Source organism: Penaeus vannamei, chromosome 18, assembly GCF_042767895.1.
Source record: "Penaeus vannamei isolate JL-2024 chromosome 18, ASM4276789v1, whole genome shotgun sequence".
NCBI lineage: Eukaryota > Metazoa > Arthropoda > Malacostraca > Decapoda > Penaeidae > Penaeus > Penaeus vannamei.
The window spans coordinates 6925420-6952919 of NC_091566.1; the positions used below are offsets into that span (position 1 = coordinate 6925420).

A 27500-nucleotide genomic window follows, 5' to 3' on the forward strand; every position below is an offset into this window, starting at 1 on the left:
CACATCAGGTTGTGCTTACTAAGATGCTCTGTTAGTCGTTCACCAATTATCTTTTCAAGAATCTTGTCGACAATAGAGAGCAGTGCAACAGAACGATAATTCTTGACTTCTAATATATTTCCTTTCTTGTGGATTCGAACTACATTACTTAGTTTCCATTTCGATGGCCATTTTCCTTGCTGTATTCAATTATTGAACAGAAGAGCAACTGGGTTTGAAAGCTCTTTAGAGTACCTCTTAAGTAGGCGTGGGTTTATTTCATCTGGACTTACTGCTTATGAATCATTGAGGTCCTTCAGGATTCTTTCTACTTCTGTCTTTGTTGTCTTTATTTTGGTCAGTTTCTCCCGAGTCATTACTGGCTGCATTGGGGCTGGCTGTTGGGTTCGACCACGGTCATTTTCTGGGAAAAGTGTTGTGCCAGTACCTCTACCTTTTGCTGATTAGTAAGTGCCATAGTGCCATCCGGTGTGGTTATAGATGGGACAATTCCTCCTTTAGTTTCTCCTTGCTTTTTTGTGACGTCCAGCATTGTTTGCTTCCAACTTAACTAATTTTTTGCTTATTTTTTTGTCTTTTTCCCACTGTCGTATAGTCCACTTCTGGGTGGCGACCATTTGAGCTGCAGCCTGTCTATGGACTGCCTTGTTGTACTCAGAAGGGTTGCGTTTGAAGTTTAGCCAAACCTTGTACATCTCTCTTTCTCTCTCTGTTTCCTCCCCATCTCTCTCTATCTGCCCCCCTCTCTGTTTCTCCCCCTTCTCTCTCTCTCTCTCTTTCTCCCCTTCTCTCTCTCTGTTTCTCCCCCTTTTCTCTATCCGTTTCTCCCCCTTCTCTATCCGTTTCTCCCCCTTCTCTCTCTGTTTCTCCCCCTTCTCTCTCTGTTTCAGGTGAATAGTGAGGTCATCTGCATACGGCACTGCGTCTGGAATTTGTTGGAGTAAATCATCGAAAAAGATGTTCCACATAAATGGCTTAAGGGACTACCTTGTGGGACACCAGCTATTATTGGGTATCTTTCATATCCTTCGCTTCCTACAACTACAACTAGCTTCTATCACTGAGGTAGTCTTTTAATAGTGCCTAAAAGTTTCCCTCTATCCCTAGGCTCTTGATTTTTGGAAAGAGTCCATTATGGTATCAAAATCACCTGATATGTCCAATGCAATGACCCGGGTGTCGTATCCATTGCCTAGCTTTTGACTCCATATGTGTGAGAGGAGCAGTAAGAGGTCTGATGCCGAGTCTCCCTTTGCGAAGCCATACTGACGTGAAGAAAGCAATCGTTTGTATTCGAGGTGCTCACACAACTTTTGTACAATTAACTCCTTTGTAACGACTGGCAAAATAGAAATTGTGGACTGGTACAACCCTTGCAGATTTCCAAATAGAAGCCCAGCATGTTTGAGAAGTACTCTGTAAATACGTGTTAGAATGGTCACTTCAGCAGCACATGTTCGGAGATGTGGGCTAAAGTTTTGCCAGAATACGCTGAATATTTGATATTTGGATGTTGAAGCAATTCAGCTTCTTGGTGGTTCGTTGCAGACTCATATTTTCTGGAAAATGTAGAGCAAAGGTATCTGCTTTCTCCATGTTACTAGTGGCTGTAGGTGGTGGGATGAGATCTTCCCGTGATAGGGCTTGCATATTTTTGGTGAGATTCCACCATTCTTTGGATCCAATATTACTACTATGCAATTTATGCCGCAGATCAGTTGTCCATCGATTTTTTTTACCCACTGAAGGGTTTCTTTAAGTCATTTGCAAGCTTGTTTGTGAACACTTTCGTTGCTGCTCGATGAACTTTTCTTGAATTGTCTCCAGGATTCATACTTTGCTTTGGTCGCTTTGCGGCACTGATTGCCAAACCAGGGTGAGTCGTCAGGCTTTTCCACGCAACTCCTATGAGAGACATACTTTTTCTGAGTTCCCAGGAGCTTGTTTGTTAACCTGATCATCATACTGTCCTGCAGCAGTATGTTCCAGTCTGTATTTTGCAGATCTACTTTTGCAGCCTACCAGTTTTCTCTGATCCTCACCCACGTCAATGACAAAGCGAGTGAGAACAGCATTGTGGTCAGAGGTTCTGTGCTGAGAGGTTTACAGCTGAAAAGTAAACTGTGAATATCAGATAAGACTGGATCCACGAATGAACCCAAATCGCCTGTAGGAAAGTCTACATGATTGTGCAGCTCTTACACAGTTAAGGTGTCAAAAGCATTTTGCACAAGGCGCTGATTCCAGTCATTAGTATTATATTGGAACAATTGTAATGCAGCATTAGGTTATCCAAGTTCGTATGGAGATATTGAATCAGATAACTACCTTGCCGGTGAGGCCTATACATAACACAGAAGGATGGATTGTTTCCTTGCAGATATGATTTCGAAAAACATTATTTCAGGGATGTCAGGAAGCACCGGGGAGAGTGGTTATATATGGAGATCCTTTTTAAAGCATACTGCCACTCCACCTTTTTGTCCATTGACACGATCTCTGCGTTCCGTTCCCATTGACTATCCAGAGATTTTACATTATCCCTTTGTTACTGTGCTATCAAGGAACGTCTCTGTACGTACTATGATGCCAGGCTTCTCAGAGTGTCATGAGAATTAACTCTTTTATGATGGTGCGAAGACCGCGTACATTAGCCGAAAGAAGGGTTAAGGTTTGTTGGCAGCGCCGCATTTGAGAATATTGATAGGTGTGGGCGGGTATGAATGGACCTTGTAATCCTCTGTAGTATTCCTCACCGTAGTAAGGAATTTGAGTAAGAGTGGGAGGTAGTAGACTGTACTAACTTACTTTGAAATGACTGAAGCAAATCTGCTGTATGGTTAGTTTGTTCGCTAAGTAATGATAAGAAGAAAGATCTCTGCTTCTCAGCAATACGTGTACGACAGTCTGCTCGTGTGTGCCAAGTTTTATGACAGAAATCACAATTCAGTTTTGATCTGCAGTTGTCAGAAGTATGACCCCTTCTTCGGCATAAACTACAGAAGGAAGTCCTTGCAGAGTTTTGTTTCAAAGGGTGAACTTTCTAAATCTCTTGCAAGTCACTGCTTTGCTTTGTGGCCTGAGGGTCGTGTGTATTTATAACTGCCGAGGCACGTTTGGCAGTGAACTCTTCAGAGTTTTGTCTTTGCTTGTGCATAACAAGGGATTTCCACCAGATACTGTCTGAGGAGCTTGCTCGCACAGCATCAATGCGCTCAGGAATAGCGCTATAAACCGTACTCCTTTTTGTTGGCTCTTGGATGTTGCTGACTGTTGCTGCATTGCTGTTAATGAATTGCAAGGCCTGAACAATGGAGTTTCTGGTGCCTACTAGAGACTCGAAGAACCTCTTAAGGTTCGGACCAAGAGAGATCGTGCTTCTGTATTCTTTTCGCATGAGCTGTATGTCTTCAATGCAGCTCTTACTGAGTTCCTCCTTTCTAGATTTACACTAGTGGCGTCATCTGAAGTATCTGGATCGCTAGGAAAAGGGAGAGTTTTTGTAGAAACGAATTCTATCGGGTCTGATATCCCAGCAGAGTTTCTAAGTTACCACGTAACTGCAGACGAAATCATTTCCATCTAATGTACAAGCAGCATGACAAACATTAGGGCAGTTCACAGTGTCGCAGGGCACGAAGTTGGGGTTCTTTCCTACTTTCCCACACACACTACACTAGTTCTTTGGGGAGATTCCACTGATGCCCCTCAGGCCGGCCAATCAAGCGGTGTTGAGTATCAACAAGCACAACTGGATTATGGCAGTGGCAGAGAGAGCTTTTTCTGAAGCTAAAATCGTGATGAGAATGGCCAGTTATGGTGGTCCGGTCCTTAGCTAAACTTAGAATTTGCTTGCTGAAGGGGGGAGGTAGGGATGGGTCATAATCAAGGAGGCTGGTCGGTGTTTTCACCCAGAGCCGAGTTCTCTTTGCAGATCCACCGAGGGCAGTGTCACATACCCAGTAGGAGGTGGGGGATGAAAAAGAGAAATAAATAGGAACAAAGAAAAAGTAATGACAAAGTGTAGCAACAAGAGCGGAGGTTGCTTGAAGGTTTGTCGTTCCGACGGTCGTTTACTTCCTGCTAACGACGATGTAAACAAAGGGCGGGAGGTGACCACGGACCGTGCTGCCCGGGAGATCGCCACCGAGTAAATGTCTTAATATCAACCTTTACAATAAGGTGTTGAGTTAGTTATGCGAGTGGCAGTGATATCCACACAAATAGTAGCAAAAATCTAACTCAGTATGTGTGATATTTTTTTTTCTATGAAATAGAATAAAATCAGAGGAGCCGATGTAATTTCAGTGCTATTCGCCTCCCCCCCCCCCCTCTCTCTCTCTCTCTCTCTCTCTCTCTCTCTCTCTCTCTCTCTCTCTCTCTCTCTCTCTCTCTCTCTCTCTCTCTCTCTCTCTCTCTCTCTCTCTCTCTCTCTCTCTCTCTCTCTCTCTCTCTCTTTATCTATTTATCTATCTCTGTTTTTGGTCCCTTTCGCTCCCATCCTTTTTCCTTCGCTCTCTTCCTCTTTTTCTCTTTCGTTTATCATTTTCTTCCTTTCTTTACTAATGCTTTTATCTCACACACATTCTCTTTCTATATTTTTCTTCTTTCGATTTTTTTTTCTTTTTTTTTCGTTTGCCGTATTTCTCTCTTTTTATCTCAATGTCTGGCTCCGCTTCCCTTTCTTTATCTCTTAGTTTTTCTTTTCTCACATTTCTCATCTGTATTATTTTTATCTCTCCTATCACACCCATTTTCTTTCCTTTTTTTCTCTCTTTTCTGTCTCCTGATTCTGTCGCGTTACATAGAACCCTTTCCCCACAATACAGGGACTGTTGATGCATTTCAGGTCAGAATGGACACGAATGCGCGCAAAATCTGGCGGTTCAGCATTGGCAGCAGAGAGCAGGATGAAGGCCGAGAGATCAGGAGGCTGAGGAGCAGGAAAAGGAAATCGATGCCGGACATATGCGACCACCACGAGTTCTCCTCCCTGCCTCCTGCCGTACCCAGTAGGCCCGTGGCAGGTAACTGAGGGCGGCGTCGAGGTTGCCAGAGGGCTGTGTACTCGTGTAGTGGTGTGGTGTAGCGGGTTTTATGGGGTGTCTAAGGGGGGGGCGGGTCGAGGTTGCCAGAGGGCTGTGTACTCGTGTAGTGGTGTGGTGTAGCGGATTTTATGGGGGTGTCTAAGGGGGGGCGGGTCGAGGGTGCCAGAGGGCTGTGTACTCGTGTAGTGGTGTGGTGTAGCGGATTTTATGGGGTGTCTAAAGGGGGGCGGGTCGAGGTTGCCAGAGGGCTGTGTACTCTGTAGTGGTGTGGTGTCGGGGTGGAATGGGGATTGGGGGGGTGTATTTGTAGTATTTCTCGTTTTCATTGTTAATTGGGTTGTTTTTATTTATCACCTTCATCGTCTGTATCAGTATTTGGTATTTTATTATGGTTGATATCATTTTATTAATATTTTTACTGTTATTGTTGTTCTTTTGTTGTCATTATTATTATGATCATTAGTATTAGCGTTTGTATTGTTAGTATTAGTTTTGTTACTATGATTAGTAGTATGTTATTATTTTTTTTATTGTAGTTGCTATTATTATTGTTGTTTTTCTTATTGTTATGATTATTATTATTATTATTATGATTGTTTTTGTCATACTTGTTATTGTTGTTGATATTGTTATTATTCTTATAATTATAATTTTCATTGCAGTGATAATGAGGGTTACTACTGTGATTATTGTTGTTATTGCTATCATTATTGTTTTCATATTGTTTTTGTTTATATTGCTATTTCTTTTATTATTAAGCTTATTATTATCATTGTTCCTGCTGTTATTGTTATCATTATCGTTATCACTGTTAATTTCATTGTCATTATCACAGGTATGATGATTCTCATGATCACTGTCATTTTTATGATTTTGACTGATATAGTTATTATTATTATGGTTGATAATTTTATTATTGTTGGTGTTATTATGTTTTGAATTATCATTGGCATTTTTCTTTATTGTTGTTATTTTCATTGTTATTTTTATTGTTACTGGTATTATCATTATCTTTTTTGTATTATCATTAATTTTCTCACTATATTTTTAGCAACTTTTGATTCAGTAATTTATCAGTGGCTATGAATTTTTATTATCATTATTTAATGTTAGGTTTATGATGCTGATTTTTGTTGTTATTATTGTAATTATTATTTTTTAATTATTTTTTATTATTATCAATATTAGTTATTACTATTATCATTATAATTATTGTTATCATTATTGTTATTCCTGTTTCATTGCTGTTATTGTCAAAAGTAATAGTCAAAGTCAAATTACTTAATTCCTTTAAATAAATAGTTCTTCTTTTTACATAGATAGTGACAGCATACAATAATACAGAAATAGGAGAAACAATACAAGATACATTATTAGGAGATTTTTTAAATATAATGATATAGAATACGATGGTCACATCATTAAACATAGATTTGCATGCTTTGGTTTTGCAATTAGATGCCTGATGTCACTGACAGTTTCAAAGATGCTCCTTTAATTTCTTTCTGAAAGTTACTCACTTGGTTGGAGATGTTTTTAAGATTTTATGGTAGTGTTCCTGATTTTGGAGCTTCGGATTTGCATTTATCTTGACCCTGTTTCCGTGCATGATCTCTTGACGTGTAGAGATGTAATTTGTCTGTCTGTCTGGTATGCATGCCTGTTTTGTTACCAGTTGTATGTAGAGGCATTAACCTAGGAGGATTGTCTCCCTATATAAATTTGTGAATGCATATATGTGTGTCATATTGACATTTTTGTTGATTTTTTAACCATTTTAATTGTTTATATGGGGGGGGTTATATGTTTGTTTAATTATATTGCCTATTGTCACTCTTGCTGCAATGTTTTTTAGTTTCTGTGCTTTTTGTATTTGAGTTTTGTTGGTTGAGCCCCATTTGTTGGAACAGTGGTTTATAATGCAGAGGGCAAGGGTTTGTACAACAGTAATTCTCATGTCAGTAGGGATTTTGTTATTTATGTGAATTAGGTGTATTAGTGTGCCCATTATCTTTTTGTAAATGTGTCTCAAAAGTCATATATCTGTCTGTGTACTAGATCTTTAACAGTTATGCTTGGTTTCATATGGTAGCCTTCAAATTTTATGCCATTTTTTGGTATTTTGGTCTGTTTTGTCAACTACCTATAAATATGCATTAAGTTTTATCAGGATTTAGTTTGAGGCAGTTGTTATCAAAATATATTTTTGCTTCTGTGAGTCTATTGAGTGCTTTTTATCAATTCATTTAAATTATTTATAGGGGCAGCATGAAAAAACTTAGTCATCAGCATACTGAACAAGGAGACAGTTGCTTGCAGTGGTTGATAGGGGGTTAATGAATATAGTGAATAAAATTGGTCCTAATATTGAGCCTTGTGGGACACCAAAAGAGACTGGTTTCTTAGCTGACATATTATCATGAATTTTGATTGACTTGTGTTCATGTGGATAGATATCTTCTAAAGCAATAGTTGTTAATTCCAAGTCTTCATTTTCTTAAGCAATATTTCATGGTTTACACTATCAAATGATTGTGGTAGATCACACGATGTTCGTAGATTTATTTGATTTTTGTCTATAATGTCATAAATTTTGTGTGTGATTCTTAATAATACTGTTTCAGTGGATGGCTGACTTCTAAACCCATTGTTACATTTCTGGAATGTGGTGATTGGATTCTAAGTATGTTCATGGTTGATTTGCAACAGTGTTTTGTAGCACTTTAGATATCACTGGGGGTAGATTTATAGGATGATAATTATTAATTTGTTCTGTTCTTTTTGAGAGATTTGTAAGCATTATATCAGTTATGTATAGCTCTTTTGATGTCCTCATTTATCCATGGAGTGGCTGGACGTCTAACAATTTTGCTCTTATAGAAAGCAGTGGCATCAATACTATTTTTAGCACATTCGATAGAATGTCTACTTGTCTGTTAAAGTCGTCTGTTGTTAAAATTTTTAAGAGAATCGACTGGCTGGCATTGATATTTTGACTTAATAACTGGGATTGTAATTTGTCCGGTCAAGTGATGTTTTTATGACAGGTGATCTGCAATCTGGCAAGGGATAACATCAGTATAGTACATGTGTTTTATATAATGACCTGGTATGGATGAGGTGTTTTCAGTGATCCTTGTAGGTTTATTTATGTCAATATAATTTGTACTTCCTAATTATCCCAGCTAACTCTTTATTTGGTTTATTTAAGACTTCATTAATGTCACCTAAGATGAAAAAAAACTTTCTTTTCATTGAAGTTTCTCTAAAAACATCATCGAGGATGTCAAATAATTCAGATGTAGCATGAGGGTGTCAATGAAGGAAGGATACATACTGCTTTATTTACACCTGTAGTGGAGATCTTATTTGATTTAAGGGTGTCTTTCACATAGATGCATACTCATCCACCTCGCCCTGCATCACATCTATAAACATTGAAGTTTTGAATGTTAATGAAATTACTTTGCATTTCTTGATGAAGCCATGTTTTTGTAATGCAAAGGATGTCTATGTTTCTCTCCATAATCATTTCAATTTCTTCAAATTGACCAAGAAGGGACTGCTCATTAATGTGGTATTGAAATAGACTACTTGTTGCCATTTATCTTACTTTTCATAAAACTACCAAGCAGAAATACCAGCAAACTTTCATAATATCAATTGCTGATTACTACTGCTGCTGCCTCTGCTTCTTTCGCCTCTATTTCTTCTTCATTTTTTTTTTTTTTTTTTTGAAAGCCTGTGGATGGGTGGGAAGGTCTGGCTGGCACTGTGAGGGGAGTGTGATGACAGGGTCATGTTGTGATCAACGGCAAGGGGATGATGTGGTAGAGAGGTGGCAGTGTGAGGAATAGAGAGGGTTGGCAGGGTGATTGTGTTATGGAGGAATGGTAGAGTGACAATGTGGTTGACAGATGGCAGGGTGATGGTGAGGTGGATGAATGACAGGTTGATTGTGTGGTGGTAGTGTGGTAGAGGGAGGGATGATGGTGTGGTGGAGGAATGGAAGAGTAGTGCCTTGAGAGAGGAATGTTGAGGTGATTGTTTTGTAGGGAAACAGCTTGATGATTGTGTGTGGAGTGATGGCAGAGTGATTGTGTGGTGGATTAATGGCAGGATGATGTAGTAGGGGAATAGCAGAGTGTCATTGCAGTAAGGGGTTAGAGTGAGGTGTAAGAAATCATATAGAACTTGCACCATTTTCTTTCATTTCTGTTTGCATATTATAATCTCTGATAGCTAAATTCCAAGGGTAATAATTGTAGATAATATCTTATAGAAGGAAGAATCAATTAGAGTATGTTTTTTCATTGATATTTGATCAAATCATTTACACTTTACTAATCAGACTCACCTTTATCAGGCAGGTACATTTGGCACAAGTGTGAAGAATACCAACACACTCTACAGTTTACACTTTAATAGAAAACCCACAATACATAAGCCAGTGTCTTCATGCCTGTATTTTACTATATTGCCTGAAGATGAAATCCAGGAATATTTTTTAACTTTTCTCACATTTTGATAAATTTTGTTTGTGCATAGTGGATATTCTACCACAACATATGTGTAGATGATAGTGGCACTGCATTAAATTGTTGTATTTCCTTTACGATGGATCTTTTTAGGCTTTGTTTATTTTCAGGAACAAGGAGAACAGTTAAGCCTATTTTAGATGTAGCAGATTTTAGTCATTCAGACTGAATGAAATTGTTGGCTAGCTGAGAAAGTGTGCATCATCTGTGACCTCCTTTTTAGAGCATTGCCACTGCGTCAATTAGTTGACCTTATGTTACTTCTCCTGATTTCCCTGTTCTTTGAATTCCTGTGATTTTTTTTGTTTTTTTGTTTTTAGATTGATTATGTATTATTATTAATTATTATTATTATTTGTTATTAATATTGTTATCAACATAATTGTCATTAAATACTAATAAATCAAAAAGAATCATTCCAAAAATCAAGGAAAAGAGAAAACAGGTGATAAATGAACTAAAATCACAATCATTACATGCCATCCCCAACAGTGGTGGGTTGATATAATTTTAGGATTTGTTCAAATTTAGTGTAACAAGTGATGATATTATAGAAGGGCCATTACAGTTTTCACTAGCATGTCAGATTGTATGTTAAAATGCACATTTTAATTGTAGTGGACAAGGCAGAACTTGGGCACTAAATTATGAATTTCATATTAAAGTCAGTCTGACAGAGATAGGACTTTCCTCCCTTGGGAAGGGGCACTAAGATGCAACTATAAGTAGTTGCTAAAATACATAACCAACAATTATTGAAGCAGTACATAATAGAAATCAACACCAAATTGTAATTTATGAATGTTGGACTTATGATAGACAACAGTGAAAGGTAACTTCATAGATGAGTTAGGGCAGTAACACAGTGAAATGTTATACCTTTATTTTGTTTTGTTTTACAGAGTCATCTTTAAGAAGACTTAGTGGAAATGAAATTACTTTCAAGGAAAAGCTAGGAACATTCCTCCAGAAGTTTAAAACAGGTAGGAAAGGGAGTATTATATGGATCTTTTTATTTAGCTACTGAACTTTAAAATGTGTATTGCAAGAAAAATGTTTGTTTCATTATTAAAGTGCTATAGACTCTGTTAGGATAATATTTAGAATTTATTGCCTTAATTACCATAAGGTATGTTTTCTTTACTTTTAGTTAATACCTATTAACCAAGTCTTTACATTTATCAACTGCAGCATTGTCTTAAGTAGACTTTATGATCCTGTCTATGAGAGGTTAAATAAAAAAAATCACTAGTTACATAGGGTTCACTATTTTTTACAATGTCTTGAAGGTTATGTCGTGAACATGCAACTGTTTGTCTCTCTCCAGATTTTTCCTCATTAACTGTAAAAGCCCAAAGTTCCCAGAGAGTTGAACCAGAAAGAAGCCAGTCTACCAGTAGCTGCAGTAGCCCTCCACAAGGTTCATTGCCGAACAAGAGGAAAAAGTCAGTAAAGACAAAATCTACATGTAGTACATCAGGCTTGAAGACCCCTGTATGGAAGAACAAGCCCAATCCTTTGAGCAGAAGCTTAGATCGTACAAGGTTAGAAGAATTGTGTGGGAGTAGCAGGAGCTTGCCAACCAGGCCTAGTGGATTTGGGGCTGAGGAACCTTTGTCATCACCTAATTACCTGTGGAAAAACAGAGGTCCCAGTGGCAGGTCTCTGTCACAAAGGGAGAAACACACAATGAATAACAATTACTTGCAGGAACACTGTTCAAATCCAAGTGAAAAGGAAAAAATTAGTGCTATAACTTCCCAGCAGAAATTCAAGTCGCCAAATCAGAAACTAACATGTATCTCCAGCAAGGTGAATAATAAAGGAGTAATCTCCATGGAGTCTATGTCAGATGCTTTAGGACTGATAGTGGCCACAGGTATATACACAGGGGTCAAAAACTTGTATGAAAAGATCTGGTATCAAGAAGAAGCTGGTATTCATGGGTTGCAAAATTACATTGTTGAAGATATTATGCAGTTAGGTGAGGCTGGTGAACAAGCCACACGTTTCCTTTTGGCTGAGATGTCATCCCAGCATTTGAAACGCCTTGTTCATGGTGCCGTGCTCATAATTTGTGATAATTTGCAGGATGTGCATTGAATTGTTTAGATATGGAGGTTGGTCTATTTTCTCTTTTCTAATGTGATACAGCCATGAATTCTGTATTTTTGTGGTATAAGGACTAGTAGTTTGCAAGCCTGAGCAAGCATTGAAGACAAAAAGCATAACCTCAAATACACACAGATTTCAGCCATGTTCCGGAAATGACAATGAAATAATTTGTTTTTACGAGAAATTCCTTTTGATTATGTCTTTCACACTCATGTTTTATGTAAATGGTTAAGAGAATCATTCGCAGACTACCCCTGATCACTTATTACTTGTTAAAAGGGCAGACAGTGCAGGGGTTATCTTTTAGTGCACACACTACTTTTTAATGTAATGATTTGACAGTATGAAAGTTCAGACAGTCATTGGATTTAATTGCTTTCATTTTTTGTTGACTTAATATTGCCTTGACTTCTATCTGTATGAAACAAAAGGTTTGAATAAAAGAAAGATAATAATATTGTTTTTACTGTAATTTCTTGATAAATGAAAGTGGAGTAGCTAATTTGTTTATTTAATGCAATTACTTTGGGAAGGAAGTTACTTTAGAGTTCTTCGCTAAAGTATTACCCACCTTGTTATTAGCTTGCCAGTTTATACATGAAAACTGATTTCTATATGCTTCTCATTTATTATTTTATCTTATTCAAACTATAATGTTTGGATATACATGAATATCTATTTTGAGAACTAACTTCATTTTTTCACTGACAAAAGAAACCTACATTAACGTATCAGTATTTTATTTCAGATAAATATCTGAATGTATTTTCCAGTAATATAAAGTTCATATAAATATATATGAAGGTTAATCTGAAAGTTTTACCTTCAGAAAATTGCATTGCTTTTTTCAGTCTGTATAGAAATTGGTCATTTGTCTTTCGGCAACTCTATCCTTTGGGTTGCTTCATCTGGATTTATGTTTGTTGTTTATCTTCAGGTCCTGAGAAAATAAAAAGTTACCATTATTATGTGGTCTTTTGATGCTTAGATCTGGCTTATGTGCGGTTTATGAGATCCTTGTTTGGTTTCTTTCTTGTTTTGAAGCCAAACAAGTTGTAGTGTCATTGATCCAAAAGTGATTTTGGCTTGATAAAATGGTGGAGGGTTGGAGGCCAGAAAAAGCTTGTGGTGTTTGAGGAATTGCATACTCAGCGGTCTTGGTATGGCTGCAGTTAGTAAGTGGGGAAGTTGCTGCTGTATTTCCAGTTTGTTTCCCTTCTTTCCCAGAATGCAGAGATGCAGAGATGACACTTTCTGTACAGCATCTTTTGCAGTTGATGTAACCGATTTTATTTGATAGATAGATATTTATTTAATGCCAATCAGTAGCCTATTCTAGACAGGAAAAGATGTAGAATATAAGACACATGTTAAGGAATCTTATTCAAGACCATATGAATTCTGGATCACTGTTCTGTTTTGGGTATCAAAAAGGATCTCTATATTATTGATTGGCCACGGAAGCTAATTTAAGATATGGTTTCTTGCCTAGTATATGCTGCATTATGTGATAATCTAGGATCTAGTTTTATTGATTTTTTTCAGGTATATATTAAGGGAGAATGATTTAAGATAGGCAAATTTTTAGGTTACACATTCATATAATCATAAATATAAATGAATGATAGATGTAAGTTTCAATGACAAAAGTTATTTAAAACTTACTGAGGTAGTATTTTAAATGAGGAATAAACTCCATTATGTTGCTGATTATATCAAGGAAGGAAATGCTGGCCATGGGTAACTAGGATAACCTTTTTTCTAATAACTTGCACTGAATATCACTGGATGCATTAGTTTTATGAAAATACTTTAAAATTATCTATAGCAGATATGCACAGTAAAAGTTTATACATAAAGAATATTCATCATTTATGAATAAAACAAGGTTTCTTATTTCATAACAAAGTATTAGTTATCAAAAAAGTCTTTTATAGATGTTTACCCATTGTTACTGGTACGTGTAATACCAACTGTAGTTTTCTTTTGTCAGTTATGTTTACACATAGATGGGTCCACAAGGGCTTAGTTCTATAACTAGCCCTATGTGACTGCACCTGATTTACCCTTCTCTTGAGTTCTTAGGATTTTTTTCTAAAGCTATTAATATTGATATTGTTATCATAGGCATTATAATGGTTATAATGTGATTAACAATACTAATAGCGATAATACAAACTTAAATATTTACTTTCCAAAAATCAAGAAGGGTAAACATGAGATAGGTAAGACTAGTAAGTAACTCCTTGCTGATTACCCACTATGTGTAAAGACAATTAATATATAAAATGGAAGACCAGCAGTGGACATGGCATGTCTTTGGGTGTATAATTATTAATAGAAAAACAGAACTTTGTGGACATGCCAAACTTCACAATCAGTGACTTTTAAGGCTGTGAAGAGGATAAACAATTTCTTGTCTGAAAAATAACTTTTTTCCCCATTTGCTGTTGAAGTTTTTAAAAGGGATAATATTGAAAAATATATATAAAATCATATTTATTTATTTCTACACTTGTACATTCTCTTACCCTAATATAAACAGCAAATATTAGTGATGAAGGAGAAAATAAATGATACAATGTTGTTTTTCCTCAGCAGATGTTAAATTAAGCAAAGATTCAAGGAAATGTCATGCACAGGAGATCCAAAGACAAAAATGTAAATAAAATTTTGTCTCCCTTTCCCACATGCTTGACATTCTGAGGGAAAATAACAAATGAGTTACTTTAAACCTACTTTCACAAAAGTAATAAACATCTTAGGCTAATGTGTGTTAAAGGCATCATACATTTGTGAGTGTCAAGACATTGTACAGCTATTGTGAGACAGGTCAGGAAAATAGACATTTCAGTTAACCCTAATCTCCTATCTCGGTTTATGATTATTGTCACAGGGGGACTGAAGGATGGGAAAATGTATCTAATGTGTTAATATGTAATTTATATGATATGACTCGTGTGTTGGGGCATCACCTGACATTTTGATTATTAATCCGTAGTAAGGTGGAACTATTATTATTTAATTATTTTGTCAGTTAATCTGTTTAAAAGTTTTGGTCACTTTATATGGTGTTCCCACAATACTGTTTTTTCTTGCTTTTACATCTATTTTTCACTTAAAAGAAGGAAGAAGGAAGATGTGTCTGCATATGTGATGAATGAGTTAGTTGAAAGAAAAAAAAATCCCATATCTTATGAAAATTTATGAGATCTGTGAGATCTTTACATGAGATGAATGTATGGATGACAAAAAAAAAAGTGTGAAAGCTCTCTGGGCTGTATCAATGATAACTAAATACATTCTAGCATAGTATACCTTTATACTAAAAAAAAAAACTTGGTTTTTTTTTTTTTTTCTCAATGTTCACAATAACACTGGTTTTAGTATACTTGATATTTCACATTCTTTAAAAATTATTAATTATCTTTTAATATTTCTTTATAGATTTTTTTTTATGTCATATTTGACCAAGTTATAACAGATTCCAAGAATTTGTAATCCAGTCTTTACTGGACTTCCATTTTGGCTCGAACTTTGGCATGGATCTTCTGGAATTCACAAGATGGCGTCTGCTCATTCTCCACATTGCCCTTTTCAGCTTTCTCCATCTGCAGCGGAAGAATGTTGTGTCTGAGTCATGTGTATGGTTAAGCATTTTGAAAATACTGTCAGTTAAATTCATCCCAAAGAATGGCCTGTCCATATGATATACATGTTTATATTTCTCAAGAATTTTCAATTGTTAATAACATCCTTTTCAAAACTGCAGTACATTTATGCGGCAGTTTATTTCAAATCTATATAATGTGACCATTTATCTTTCCAAACAGGAAGATTGCTTACACATTAGTAAATAAATCAATGAAAATAAGTACATACGAATATGAAAATCATCATTCAAATCCAATCCCGAGAAAAAAGTGGTCACAAACCTGTTCAATTTTTTGAGCTCTCTCATCTAATGCCTTCTGGAAGGGGGTCATTTCAGCTTGCTTCTTCTCCTGCTGTTCCCTTAACACCTTCTTGTCATTGTGTTTCTCCATGGCCTTCTGCAACTCTGTTTTCTGGTTTAGCACATTGACGCCCCTGCAAGACAAGTATGGTTCGTTAGATAACTTTTTTTCCCATCCTATACATAAGTGAGAAATCGTTAAGTGCACAAGTCCTGAAAATCATTAAATTTTACAGATTTTGAACATATTTTCATTTATAAATCAAAAATAATTCCCGTTAAAAAAAATCGCTTCTACGTTCCAGAAATGTATATAGCTTGATCTTTTCTTTAAAATAGTCATTTATTATAAAGATTAAAATTATTAGTTTCATCTCTACTATTTTGACAAACTGTGGTGAATTATCTTGTCTGGCATTCCCTACAACCAGCCAAAGGATAAAAATAATAATGATGATAATAATAATAAATCAGTTTCCCTTACATCTTCTGGTTAAATTTGAGTTCTCTGTGGAGATTCATTTTGTCTGACGATTCGAGGCAGGGGTTGACTAGCTTCTTGGGCATGATGAGGCCGCGACCGTCCAGCCGTTCCGAGGCCGGGTGCTGGCCCTTCTCCTGCTCTTTGTTGTTGCTGCTGCTGTTTCTGCAAAGACACTGGCTTTTAGCTCCTTTCCTTCCGCTTCTCTCGAGTATCACGAGTATTAGATCTCTTACTGACGTAGCTTCTAACCGCTTTCAATAGTGTAAAAGTATGAATTCTTACAAGGAAGGCAAGTAATACCCGTAGGGCCATGTAGCTTAAATGAATGGATTTATACATCATGCAACATTGAACAAAGAGCTGTATAGTAAAATATAAACAAACAATAATAATACAAATAATAACATCGCAAATAACTTACGTGTTCACTTTATTGTTCCTAGCGACCATACTGCTGACGCTGGAGGGCTGAGTCTCCCTCTCGTCGTCGCTGTAGTCTGGCTCGGGGATCATGGCGCCGTACACTACTTCTGTCGGGGTTAAAAAGTCTGTTAATATCAGAGTCGTAAAATCGAGCACGGTCGACAATAAACAAGTCGAGAGAGAACCAACATGCTGTATCGTAACTATTTCATATGCATGTAGTCACTGTGCTAGAATAAAGTACAGTACTATAAACTACGGGAACCTTGTAGTGAAAACTTATGGGCCGAAACCGTAGAGTTTACCGACGGCTTGATACTAAAATCGTACAGCAATACGATACTCATTCTACATACTCAAATATGTGAGCATACAGATAATAAACAACCAATCCGTAACTATAACTCTGGAAATGGAACAGATAAAACACTTCTCCTACATGCAGCAGCAGCAGCAGCAACACAAGGTCAACACTGCAACGCTCAGTCGCATCAGCCACAGCATGGAGTATTCGAGCTCACGTTTCTGGTGAATTTGAACTTTCTGCCAATGAAGTAGACTTTCTTTTCTGTCTCTCTTTCACTGATTTCTGTCTCTTTTGTGCCAATTGTTTGCCGAATCGACGGAACGAGCTCAAATAACCACACGTCATGCAAAAGACCTGAAAACTGCCCAACGCAGGAGCGGCTGCTACAAGAACTAAGCACTCGCGCAGGTTGCTACAGTAAGTATTAACCGAGCATGACGAGGGGGATAAAAATGGTTAAAAACATTATTAAAAATACATGCAAACACCTAAACATACAATAAAAAAAAACTTAATGCGCCAAGATGTGTCGCAAGTAAACTCAACTTAAGCGATTTGTTTTCTTCCCCAAGAAAATGTAACTTCTTGTCTTGTTGTTTTCGTGTACAGCTAATTCTTATTAAACTCCGTGTCTTTTTTTGACCCATAAACTATAATGACAGTAATCAAAGAAAGGAAAACGAAGAATAGTCAGAGAGAATGGTTAAATGTTCAACATGGTTGGATGTACAACTAGTGCTGCCGCCGGGCGGACACTGCGGCAGGAGCACGGTTGAATGAGAAAGAAAGAGAAGGAACGAGGAGCGGAAAAGGGTAGTAGTAAGTATAAAAATATCTGATAGAGGAAACATAAGAAAATGTAAGAAAAGACGGCTTAAAAGGGAGGGCCGACATGCAGACACTAATGAAAGCTACAGCAGATCTTGACATTCCCTTTCCACTCGAAATTAAACAAACTTTGTTCGTAATGAATCCATAAACTGTTTGATGTGAACGTGTCATGTAAACAATATGGGATAGCGTGCTGTCTCTCTCTCTCTCTCTCTCTCTCTGTCTGTATGCAACATCACAGCTGGAACTAGAGTAGTAATAAACACAGGAAGTGCGCAACACTCTCTAGAGGTAACATCTACGAGGACATCTGAAGGAGAAGAGGACGGGGAGGGAACTCGGCGTTACCTCGGCCCTGCTGCTCGAAGAAGGCCAGCTTCCCCTTGATGCTGGGCACCTCCTCAACGGGGGCGCGTATGTACTTCTTGAGGGGCATCTTAACCGAACTGGAGTCAACCTTAAGCTCTTTTACGAAATCTCGTGCTTGCCTGCTTGCTTGTCTCTTTGTTTTGCCTTTTATTTACACTGCCAAAGTTCACGCTACCCTTTTGTTTCACCTTTCGCTCGCGGCCTTAGAGCCTCAGCGAGTCCAGCGGAGCGAGTCCTCGCAGCCGTGAGAGATCCCGGGCACTTTGTTCAAACACTGAAATGCACAAAACATAAAAGGAAACGTTTTTTTTCTCTTCTATTTCCTGAGTTTCTTCTTCTACAAAACGTCACACCAGCCATCCGAACACCCTATTTCCCGCCGATTTGTGGTTGTGGGTCAAGTCTCGCGTTTTCTTAACACTCGCGCGCACTAGGGCTTCCTCCTGAACGCGGAGGCGGCGCGGCATTAACCTCCGGTCCGCGGCGGGGCTCCGAGGCACGCCCGCCACGTCGCTCTCTTCGCCACCAAACGAACGGTCACCGCCGCTGCAGATCACGGCAAAAGGGAACACATAAACGGAGAGGGGGGTGGGGGGAGAAGGAATCACCCCCATCAACTCTATATTAATCCCCCTCTCCCTCACCCACCTACCCACCCCACCCCACCCAAAAAACACACAAAAATCCCAATCTACGACACCCCCCTCTCCCGTACCCCAAAGTGACCCCGCCCGCTCCCAGCAACCCTGCAAGCGCCCCGAGTACCTGGGGTCAGCACGCCAGGTATTAACGCCGAGGGACCCGACTCAGGCCTCGATTTCCCAGCACTCGGGAGTAGTTTTGAGACTAATTCGGGTGAACTGGGGTAAATTGGGCGATAGTAAGACTTATTTCAAGTAAATTGGGCGATAGTAAGACTTATTTCAAGTAAATTGGGCGATAGTAAGACTTATTTCAAGTAAATTGGGCGATAGTAAGACTTATTTCAAGTAAATTGGGCGATAGTAAGACTTATTTCAAGTAAATTGGGCGATAGTAAGACTTATTTCAAGTAAATTGGGCGATAGTAAGACATATTTCAAGTAAATTGGGCGATAGTAAGACATATTTCAAGTAAATTGGGCGATAGTAAGACATATTTCAAGTAAATTGATGAAAATTGGGCGATAGTAACTTATTTCATGTAAATTGGGTGATAATAAAATTTATTTCAGGAAAATTGAGGTAAATCAGACGACAGTAAGACTTATTTCAAGTAAATTGGGGGCAAACAGGGCGATAGTAAGACATTTCAGGTAAATTGGGTGATGGCAAGACAACAAAGTAGAGTGGGTGGATAAGAAAGAAACTAAGATAATGCAAGGTGAGAAAATGGAATGGGAGCTAAGGTTAACGAGATAAGAAAGACAAATGAAGGGAGAAGCCGAGGCGTATGATGTAGAGGAGAGTAAACGGGAGAGGGTGAGGGAGGACAAGAAGAAAGAGGGAGGGGGAGAGGAGGAGATAGATAGATAGAGTGATAGATAGACAGGCAGACAGACATACAGAGAGAGCGAGAGAGAGAGAGAGAGAGTGGAGAGGCACAAAGAGAAAAAACGAGAAGAGATAAAGAGAAAGAGCTAATAATAATGCGCGCGCGCGCACACGCGCGCACACACACACACACACACACACACACACACACACTCACACACACACACACACACACACACACACACACACACACACACACACACACACACACACACACACACACACACACACACACACACACAAGTACATCCCTCATTAAAAAAAAAAAAAAAAAAAAAAAACACACACACACATGAAACCATAAGAGAAGCAAAGGAGGTGATATCGAAGACGAAAACCTGACAGAATCGGAATCGGAGAAGAAAGGAGGAGGAAGGAGGAAGAAGAGAGATCCCTGTCGCTAAGACTTCCTGGTGGGAGAATAAAGCCCCATACGTAAGGCCTTCATGTCTGACGCACGGAGAGGGAGGAAGGAGGAGGAGGAGGAGGAAGGGAGGGAGGAGAGGGAGGAGGAGGAGGAAGGGAGGAGAGGGAGGAAGGGAGGGAGGGAGGAAGGGAGGGAGGGAGGGAGGAAGGGAGGGAGGGAGGAGGAGGGGGGGGGAGAGGAGGAGGGAGGGGGAGGAGGAGGAGGAGGAAGGGAGGGAGGAAAAGGAGGAGGAGGAAGGAGGAAGGGAGGGAGGAGAAGGCGGAAGGAGGAGGAGGAGGAGGAGGAAGGGAGGGGGGAGAGGAGGAAAAGGAGGAGGACGGAGGAGGAGGAGCAGAGGGAGGGAGGAGAGAGGGATGGAGGAGGAGGAGGAGGAGGGGGAGGAGGAGGAGGAGGAAGGGGGGAGGAGGAGGAGGAGGAGGAGGAAGGGAGGGAGGAAAAGGAGGAGGAGGAGGAGGAGGAAGGGAGGGAGGAAAAGGAGGAGGAGGAGGAGGAGGAAGGGAGGGAGGAAAAGGAGGAGGAGGAGGAGGAAGGAGGAGGGAGGAGGAGGAGGGAGGAGGAAGAGAGAAAGGTGAAGAGGGAGAGAGAGGCTGGGGGGGGAGAGGAGGAGAAAGAGAGAGAGAGAGGGAGAGACGGTAATAACACGATCATCATGATAAGCGCAACAAATAAAAAAAATGAATGAAAGAAAAATAAAGAAAACCTAAAATGAATAAGCAAATAACCAAATAAACAAAAAAAAATAAACAAACAAATGAATAAATAAAGGAAAAAAACGAAAGGATTTCGGTAGTCGTCCCACCCCGCAAACTCTCGGGCGTGGGCGTGGGCGGGAGGCGAGGCACACACCACCACGCCCACCGCTCTTGTGGGGCCGAGGGGGAGGGGGAGGGGCATGGGCAGGGGCATGGGCAGGGGGCGGGGCTGGCTCTCTCCTGCTCATTCTTTGCTGAAGTTTTGCGCGAAATTAATTAACACTTTGTCTCACAGACAGATTGGCTAACGTGTATATACGTGTTCTGGCACTGACACGCACATGCAGACACACACACACACACAAATGCCCCCCCCCCACACACAGACACAGACACAGACACACACAAATGCCCCCCCCCCCCCCATACACACAGACACACACACACAAATGCCCCCCCCCACACACACAGACACACACACACACACACACAAATGCCCCCCCCCCCGACACACACACACACACACAACCAAATATCGTTTACCATTAATTCTCCATTAAAAAAAATTCAACCAAGAGAACAAGTAATGACCACCAACAAAGACCATAGAGAAGCATAACGCACAAGAAAATAAAAGTTCAATCAATTTAACAACAAAACAAGATCGAAAATACACCTCCCACCCTTAGGTACCCTCCCCCCTCCCCCCCCCTCTCCCCACACGGCATATATAAATAATTTCCCCCCCTTTTCGCTTACTCACGTCAACACACAGCCCAGGAGAGATGCAGAGCTGACATTTCTCTCCCTCTATGCTGACAAGACCCACATTTCTTCTGATGTCAGCAAGCAATTGAAATGAATAAGCTTATGTTATAATACAATCATGTTTTTTTTTTTTTTTCCTTTCTTGTATGAACGGCGGTTTCGAGTCGTTACGCCATGTTGTGTCAGTATGGAAACCGACATGACACGAACGCATCAACATAAACATATGCTGAAATAAACACACATACACACATACACTGAATATAAACCAATGAAAAATCACCAACCTGACTCTACACCAACGACAGGGAGAAAAAGAAAAAGAAAAAATAATCAAACACCAATTCTTCGACACTGCCCCCGCTACCCCTACCCCCCCCCCCACGACCCCAAACTCGCGCCCCTGCAAAAAAAAAAAAAAAAAAAAAAAAAAAAAAAAGTGTGTATGTGGGGTGTGTGGGGTGGGGGGGGGTGGGGTGGGGTGGGGTGGGTGGTTTGATCAGCTTCCGGGACCTGATATTTACGCTACGACTGGCTTTCGGGTCGCCGTTCAAATGCCACGGGGGGTTCCAAGGTCAAGAGCCCCCAGGTGATCAACGCAGGTGTTCTCGCAGGTGTCAGTGTGAGAGGAGGGAGGGGGAGGGGGGTTAATCAGACAGAGAGGAGGGGAGGGGGAGGGGGAGGGGAGGGGGGTAATCAGACACTCACTGAGGCTAATCTGTTGATAAATTTGCTTGCGAAGATGACGCCAATGAAACACGCCTGAAGGGAGACACACCTATAAACTTATTTCGTAAATCTCTTTCGTCTATTCTACCTCCTCCTCCTCAGCCTCGCAAACCGATTGACCGATCCGTTTAAACAGCTCATTCACATCCATTCAAAAGCTCGTTTACAAATCTATCCACTTTATTTACTTATTTATTTATTTATTTATTTATTTATATATAAATTTACGAATAAACTATCCGCGAGAATAAACACAAACCGACGCCGTGCCTCATTTTGCGCGAACGTCAAGACAAAATCGCGAGAGAGAGAAAAAAAATCGCAGACTAAGACAACTTGCTGAACACTGACTTGACAAGCCCGCACAGCAGTCGCTTACGTCACACCGCACACTTGACACATACCCAAGGCAAACGCAGAGAGGGGGAAGGAGGGAGGGAGGGGGAAGGAAGGAGGGAGGGAGGGAGAAGGAAGGAGGGAGGGAGGGAGAAGGAAGGAGGGAGGGAGGGAGAAGGAAGGAGGGAGGGAGGGAGAGGGAAGGGGAGGGATGGGGAAGGAAGGAGGGAGGGAGGGGGAAGGAGGAAAGAGGGGGATGGGGGAAGGAGGGAGGGAGGGGGAAGGAAGGAGGGAGGGAGGGGGAAGGAAGGAGGGAGGGAGGGGGAAGGAGGGAGGGAGGAGGAAGGAGGGAGGGAGTGAGAGAAGGGAGGGAGTGAGAGAAGGGAGGGAGGGAGGGAGAGAGTAGTCGGAGAGGGATGGGAGAAGAGAGGAGGGAAGAAAGAGAGAAGGGGGTAGAAAGAGAGAGGGGGGTAGAAAGAGAGAGAGATAGGGGGGAAGAAAGAGAGAGAGAGAGAGGGGGAAGAAAGAGAGAGAGAGGGGGAAGAAAGAGAGAGAGAGGGGGAAGAGAGAGAGAGGGGGGGGGGAAGAGAGAGAGAGAGGGGGGAAGAGAGAGAGAGAGGGGTGGGAAGAGAAAGAGAGGGGTGGGAAGAGAGAGAGGGGGGTGGGCAGAGAGAGAGGGTTGGACAGAGAGAGAGGGGAGGGAAGAGAGAGAGAGGGGTGGGCAGAGAGAGAGAGAGGGGGAAGAAAGAGAGAGAGGGGGAAGAAAGAGAGAGAGGAGGTAGAGAGAGAGGGAAGAGAGAGAGCGGGGTAGAAAGAGAGAGGAGGGGGGAGAAAGAGAGAGAGGGGAAGAAAGAGAGAGCGGGGAAGAAAGAGAGAGAGGGGTAGAGAAAGAGAGAGAGGGGGGAAGAAAGAGAGAGAGGGGTAAAAGAGAGGGAGAGGGGTAGAGAGAGAGAGGGGGAAGAGAGAGAGGGGGGGAAGAAAGAGAGAGAGGGGGAGGAAGGAAGAGAGAGAGGGGGGAAAAAGAGAGAGAGGGGGGAAGAGAGAGAGAGAGAGAGGGGGGGAAGAGAGAGAGAGAGGGGGGGGAAGAGAGAGAGAGGGAAACAGAGAGAGAGAGGGGAAAGAGAGAGAGAGGGAAGAAAGAGAGAGAGAGGGGAAGAGAGAGAGAGGGGGAAGAGAGAGAGAAAGAGAGAGAGAGGGGGAAGAGAGAGGAGAGAGAGGGGGAAAAAGAGAGAGAGAGGGGGAAGAGAGAGAGAGAGAGAGAGAGAAGAGAGAGAGGGGGGGATGAGAGAGAGAGAGGGGAGAGAGGGGAAGAGAGAGAGAGAGAGAGGGGGAAGAGAGAGAGAGAGAGGGGGAAGAGAGAGAGAGAGGGGGGGGAAGAGAGAGAGGGGGAAGAGAGAGGGAGCAAGAGAGAGAGAGGGGGGAAGAGAGAGAGGGGGGAAGAAAGAGAGAGAGAGTGGGAAGAGAGCGAGAGGCGGGAAGAGAGAGAGGGGGGGAAGAAAGAGAGAGAGATGGGGAAAAGAGAGAGAGAGGGGGAGGAAAGAGAGAGAGGGGGGAAAAAGAGAGAGAGAGGGGGAAGAGAGAGAGAGAGAGAGAGAGGGGGGGAAGAGAGAGAAGAGGGGGGGAAGAGAGAGAGAGGGGGGGATGAGAGAGAGAGAGAGAGAGGGGGGAGAGAGAGAGAGAGAGAGGGGGGAAGAGAGAGAGAGAGGGGGGGAGAGAGAGAGAGAGAGAGGAGAAGAGAGAGAGAGAGAGAGGGGGAAGAGAGAGAGAGAGAGGGGAAGAGAGAGAGAGAGAGGGGGGGGGGGAAGAGAGAGAGGGGCAAGAGAGAGAGAGGGCAAGAGAGAGGAGGGGCAAGAGAGAGAGAGGGGGAAGAGAGAGAGGGGGGAGAAAGAAGAGAGAGGGGGAAGAGAGAGAGAGAGGGGGAAGAGAGAGAGGGGGGAGAGAGAGAGAGGGGGGGAAGAAAGAGAGAGAGAGGGGAAGAAAGAGAGAGAGGGGGAAGAAAGAGAGAGGGGGAAGAAAGAGAGAGGGGGAAGAAAGAAAGAAAGAAAGAAAGAGAGAGAGAGAACCGACAGAGAGCGAAAGAAAGAAAGAAAATGTGCATGCAAAGAAGCCCGGGTGACGAAGCCTTATGCACAGAATCATCCTAATCATTGGAAAAAAAAAATTCTTGAGACAAATTCTAGACATGGAAAAAAAATCCTTAAAGCTTATTCTGAAAAGGAAAAATCTCCCGAAACAAGTCCTCAACATCGAAAAATATCCCTCAGGCTCATCCTTAACTCTTAAAAAAATATATATATATATCTCTTAGGCATATTCCGAACTTAAAATAAAATCCTTAGGGACTTGTCTGAACGTTAAAATCCAGTGACCCGACCCCGACCATACCCAATAATGATCATTCTTAAGGGAAGATCTGGTAACCTCGTACAAACTACAATAAAAACAACAACCGAGTAAAAAAAACTGGAGGCAATCTACCAGCAAGCAACTCGCCTAGTTTTTTTTTTCCTCATTATTCACCAAGTAACAAGGTAGATGGTAAATATTCCTCTTTTTCTTGGGGTCAGCAAAGGGTCTAACCAGTTGCTGGTTTTTCTCCCTGTCAAGGTAGACGACAAAACCAAGGCTGGGCGTCGTAAAAAGCTGAAGAGGAACTGGCGCAATGAAAGGGGAATTGAAACAAGGAGAGAGAAAGGGAGAGAAAGGGAGAGAGGGGGAGATAGAGGGAGGGAGGGAGGGAGGGAGGGAGGGAGGGAGAGAGGGAAGGAGGGAAGGAGGAGAGAGGGAGAGAGGGAGAGAGGGAGAGAGGGAGGGAGAGAGAGAGAGAGAGAGAGAGAGAGAGAGAGAGAGAGAGAGAGAGAGAGGAGAGAGAGAGAGAGAGAGAGAGAGAGAGAGAGAGAGAGAGAGAGAGAGAGAGAGAGAGAAAGAGAGAGAGAGAGAGAGAGACAGAGACAGAGAGAGAAAGGAGAATTGAAACCCAACACCACGATAAAGAGTATCAAGAAAAAAATAAGGACGAAAAAGGGAGAGGGAAATAGAGAGAGACGACGGTAGAAGGAAATGGGTCTCGTAAGGCCCTCACAGCCCCTTTCTTAACCGAAGGTCTGGCCCAACCACGTAACTTCTCAGCTGGGTTAGAGGAAACATGCAATCACTCTAATCTTACTCTTTTAAAAATAAATCACCGAACAAAATAGGGGAGGGGGGAGGGTAAGGGAGAGGAAGAGAGAGGGAGAGAGGGAGGGAGAAGAAGGGGGAGGGCACATAGATAGATAGATAAGGAGCGAGTAAATAAGTGCGTGAGTGAGAGAGAGAGAAAAAAATAATACACAACCAATTCCGTACCTCCCTACTGAACACAAACCCACCTTAGGCCACACACTAAGCCACCGATACCCCCCACCCACCACCCACCCCCCACCTCGCACCCCACCCCCCACCTCGCACCCCACGCCCTATCAGCCTCCCGCCCTTTTAAGCGTATAATGAATCTGCAGCTCACGGGCCATGGGCGCGACGAGAGGCCGGACAGCGAGCGCCTGCATCAGGACAGGGCGCGGAGCCTCTGGGCGTGGGAGGCTCGACCCAAAACATGGGAATGGCCCTTCGGTCGCTGCATGAGGCGATGCCTACATAGCTGCCCATCTATCGGTCTGCATGAACATATAAATATATACAAACATGTATATATAAATATATACATAAATATATATATATATATATATATATATATATATATATATATATATATTGCGAGAGAAAGAGAAAGAGAGAGAAAGAGAAATAGAGAGAGAGAGAGAGAGAGAGAGAGAGAGAGAGAGAGAGAGAGAGAGAGAGAGAGAGAGAGAGAGAGAGAGAGAGAGAGAGAGAGCGAGAGCGAGAGCGAGAGCGAGAGCGAGAGCGAGAGCGAGAGCGAGAGCGAGAGCGAGAGCGAGAGCGAGAAGAGAGAAGAGAGAAGAGAGAAAAGAGAGAGGAGACGAGAGTGAGGCAGAGAAAGAGAAAGAGAGGGGAGGGGCCTGACACTTCACTTTTGGAACGTTCGCGAAACAGCTGGGGGGGAGATGGAGAGAGAGAGAGAGGGAGAGAGGGAGGGAGGGAGGGAGGGAGGGAGGGAGGGAGGGAGGGAGAGGAGGGAGGGAGGGAGGGAGGGAGGGAGGGAGGGAGAGAGGGAGGGAGGGAGGGAGGGAGAGAGAGAGGGAGAGAGGAGAGAGAGAGGGAGAGAGAGAGAGGGAGAGAGAGAGAGAGAGAGAGAGAGAGAGAGAGAGAGAGAGAGAGAGAGAGAGAGAGAGAGAGAGAGAGAGAGAGAGAGAGAGAGAGAGAGCGCTTGTTCCTGACGGGCACTTCTCGTGCCCTCCTCTCCATGGGCCCTCCTCTCTGGCTCTCCTCCTCTCTCTAATGTACTACACCATTCCCCTTCTTTTCTTACACTTTCGTTTTCTCCCTCCTCTCCTCTCCAAATCCTTCTCCTTCTTACCCCTTCTCCCTCTTCCCCCTCCTCTTCCCCTTCCCCATCCCCTCCCTCTCCCACTTCCCCCTCATTTTCCCCTGCCCCTTCCCCTTCCCCTTCCTCTCCCTCTTTCTCTTCCCCCTCTTCCCCTTCCACAAACACAAGCACACTGCTTCCGCCGGCTGCAGCGCTGCAACCACATGCAGTAGCACAGGGGGGGGCAGGAGGGCACAGGGACGGGAAGGGGGGGGGGGAGGGAAAGGTGGAATGGTGGAGGGAGGAGGAGGTAGGGGAAAGGGGGGTGGGTGGGGGGGGGGTACCCTGGGGGAGCAGCGTGAAAACGTTTAGGAGTCATGAACTCGAATCAATATTCTTGTGGTCACGCAAGGTCGTTTTTCGCTAGAGATGGGAGGGAGGAGAGGGAGGGAGGGGAGGAGGAGAGGGGAAGGGAGGGAGGAGGAGGAGGAGGAGGAGGGAGGGAAAGGAAGGGAAGGGGGG

At 42.0% G+C, this 27500-nt stretch overlaps 2 protein-coding genes across 2 annotated transcripts in view; one reads left to right on the forward strand and one right to left on the reverse strand.

Moving 5' to 3' along the window:
* Window positions 1–12666, forward strand: part of LOC113803582 (uncharacterized) — a 17002-nt gene extending 4336 nt beyond the window's left edge. The window contains exons 2-4 of the mRNA XM_027354374.2: window positions 4850–5027; window positions 10489–10569; window positions 10914–12666. Coding sequence (XP_027210175.1) covers window positions 4856–5027; window positions 10489–10569; window positions 10914–11689 — 1029 coding nt within the window. The 5' untranslated portion in view covers window positions 4850–4855 and the 3' untranslated portion in view covers window positions 11690–12666. The remainder of the gene's footprint in view (window positions 1–4849; window positions 5028–10488; window positions 10570–10913) is intronic.
* A 1523-nt stretch (window positions 12667–14189) lies between these two features.
* LOC113803583 (uncharacterized) overlaps window positions 14190–27500 on the reverse strand; it is a 319431-nt gene continuing 306120 nt past the window's right edge. The window contains exons 5-8 of the mRNA XM_070132795.1: window positions 16562–16670; window positions 16141–16302; window positions 15637–15790; window positions 14190–15312 (exon numbers count right to left, since the gene is read on the reverse strand). Coding sequence (XP_069988896.1) covers window positions 15211–15312; window positions 15637–15790; window positions 16141–16302; window positions 16562–16670 — 527 coding nt within the window. The 3' untranslated portion in view covers window positions 14190–15210. The remainder of the gene's footprint in view (window positions 15313–15636; window positions 15791–16140; window positions 16303–16561; window positions 16671–27500) is intronic.